The sequence below is a fragment of the Ceratina calcarata genome, unplaced genomic scaffold (assembly GCF_001652005.2).
Source record: "Ceratina calcarata isolate Rehan_Ccalc_2016 unplaced genomic scaffold, ASM165200v1 scaffold1929, whole genome shotgun sequence".
In the NCBI taxonomy this organism is placed as follows: Eukaryota; Metazoa; Arthropoda; class Insecta; order Hymenoptera; family Apidae; genus Ceratina; species Ceratina calcarata.
The window spans coordinates 1,176-3,746 of NW_017140820.1; the positions used below are offsets into that span (position 1 = coordinate 1,176).

Consider the following 2,571-nt stretch of genomic DNA (forward strand, 5'->3'; position numbering starts at 1 on the left):
TGTTCGACATAAGAATTACATATGTAATAATTTTTTTAATATTCTAGCAAAATTTCTAAAATTTTGTACAGTGTTTTATTAATGTAATATCTAGTAAATGTCAAAATTTCGTCATTGTTTTTATGTAAGGGTTCATATAATCTTAAATGAAATTGTATATTATTATACATGATAGTCACGGTTTCGATGGGAGGTCGTGCCTGCTGATGAACATCTGCCAGGCGATGGAGTACGTGAGCCAAAGGGACGGAGTGATCGCGAAAATATTACAATTACTGATCGGGTGAGTTCTGAGTCGAACATTCCTTTTCCATTTTTCCTTTCAATCCTGTATTAATAAGCGAAGAACCATGTCAACCTGCAACTCGTTGATTTCAGGTCGTACACAGACGACAGCTCGTTTCCTTCGCTCGGCTGCGACGTTCACGTCAAGAATTGTCCCCTTCAGCTGGTCAACGTCGACCACTTCATCACCCCATAAAATAAAATATACAAAATTCACATTTGATTAATTGATTTGATTAATTCCTGCTTGATTTCAAATAAAATAATATTCTACTCATTATTTATATTTTGTTAACAATCATTGTATGATTCATCGTTTAAAAATAAACAACGTCATATGAATTTTATGTCGGTTTTATTTTCCCATGACTCGTGCAAACATTAATCTTGTTCCCTGCGTTGTTAGCGGGTGTGTCGCGAGCTTTCTCAGTGGATTTTGGGTTAGCGACAGGCTCGCATTCCACGACAGAACGATTATAATTGCGTACACGGTGGCCACGCGTTCACGAAAAGCATTAATTTAGAATGGTCTGCGGTTTTCTTGCGCGCTGACTGCTTGGCGCGCGAGGGCGCAACTCCCATATGCAATTAACAGACGCTCGTTCCACCGCCGTGGCCCGCGGAATGAGGAAATAAGTGTCGCCCCGGTGAAAAAGAGCTCTCCCACACACGCGATCTCTCTCGGCCTTCAGCCACTTTTTCCGGAATGGTAACATTCCTCCGAAGACAGTATGAATTAATATAAGTGCACATCTGAAAGTACAATCAGCTTTCTTCTACCCGGTGTTTTAAGCAGTGCCAGAGAAAGTGAGATAAACTGTTGCCATCGTCACAGGGAGAAATGTACTTAGAGATTATAGCATGGAAATTCTGTTACGCTTAAGTAGAAGAAATAGTATATTGTGTACGTAAAGTGGGCTTTTTTAGACCGAGTATGGAGCTTGTAGCCACACGAGGTCAATAGCCCACTTAGCCCATGTTTTTTGTAAAGCACGAACGTATTTTCGCGATTTTTCGTACGTGTTCAGCAGTGTTGATGTGACTGTTTTTTGACACGACAATGACGCGCGACGAATCTAAGATGGGGGACGAGATTTTCGCAAATCTGACTTGAGATTCATAATCTGCGACCCAAAAAACCATCCTATACTAAATTTGTCATGAATCCGTTGATTTTCAAAAATCTTGTCTGAAGTCTTGGCTCCGCCATCTTGAATTTTGCAAATTTGACTTGAAATTCGTGATCAGCGACCCAAAAAACCCCCGTGTAACAAATTTGGCTTTAATCCGTTGGTTTTGTGGAAAATCATCAAGAGAGACTTAATGTTTTTGGATGATTTTCCAAATCGAAAGTTTTTGATGATTTTTTAAAAACCAACGGATTTATGTCAAATTTGGTATACGGGGGTTTTTTGGGTCGCTGATCACGAATCTGAAGTCAGATTTGACTAGTCTCCAACAAAAAATTATATACGACCTCTACAATATTGTCCATTGCATGATTCATCTTAATTACAGTTTAACATTGAATCACATTAGAAATTCTTATCAGGATTATTTCTAAACTAATTCTCATTCAGTTTTCGATGATTTAAACCGAATAAAAGTGGTGGAAGATAAATTTGTTGCGACACAAGATTCTCGTCCGGGGGCAAATATCGTTTCCGTTGTACGCTCAGTTCATTAGAGGTGATCTCGAGTCGCCCGAGGTCGCGATAACAAGCCTCGTAGCAGATTTCGTTTGCCGAACGAATTTTCGCCAGGTGGCCACGTTCATTAGACCCATGGAAGAGCACAGGGGCTCTATTGTTCCCGTTAGTCGATCTTCGAAACTGTTCAAGGATCCTTCAGATCGCGTTCCAGTTGCGTTTCGATCGTACAACCATTTCCGGACTCTTACGAACAAGACGTCTCGCGGTTACGTTGGAAAATTCGTTTGCCTAGCGCAAGTAAAATGTGCATGAAATTCGATGCCGGCCATCAGGTGTCTCGCGTTCGTCGTCGCGTGCGTTAACTTCCTCGGGATCGCCCTTGCGGACACCGCAGTCGATGTGCCGAGAACTTTGTCAAGGTCTAAAAGATACCTGGTCTTCCCGGAGGGTAGCAATGTACAGGTAAAACAATCTTCTTCATATCGACTTTATTTAGGTGAACAGAGGAGGTAAAAAATATATATTATTTTTAACGTTAGGAAAGTCACGTGACTGGCCCCTTAATGCCGGTTTAACACTAGAAAGACTGAAACTTAGTATATACCTATATTGCCCAAAGCAGTAAAAATGACTG

General features: G+C 40.8%; 2 protein-coding genes across 2 annotated transcripts in view; both read left to right on the top strand.

Moving 5' to 3' along the window:
- Positions 1–175: 175 nt before the first annotated feature.
- Positions 176–508, top strand: LOC108621996 (uncharacterized; the record flags this gene model as incomplete). Its single annotated transcript, XM_018019622.2, has 2 exons — positions 176–283; positions 379–508. Coding segments are annotated over 2 exons (211 nt in total), but the record flags the coding sequence as incomplete, so codon positions are not given.
- A 1,747-nt stretch (positions 509–2,255) lies between these two features.
- LOC108621997 (uncharacterized) overlaps positions 2,256–2,571 on the top strand; it is a 1,390-nt gene continuing 1,074 nt past the window's right edge. The window contains exon 1 of the mRNA XM_018019624.1: positions 2,256–2,446. Within this exon, the coding sequence (XP_017875113.1) occupies positions 2,256–2,446 (191 nt within the window). The remainder of the gene's footprint in view (positions 2,447–2,571) is intronic.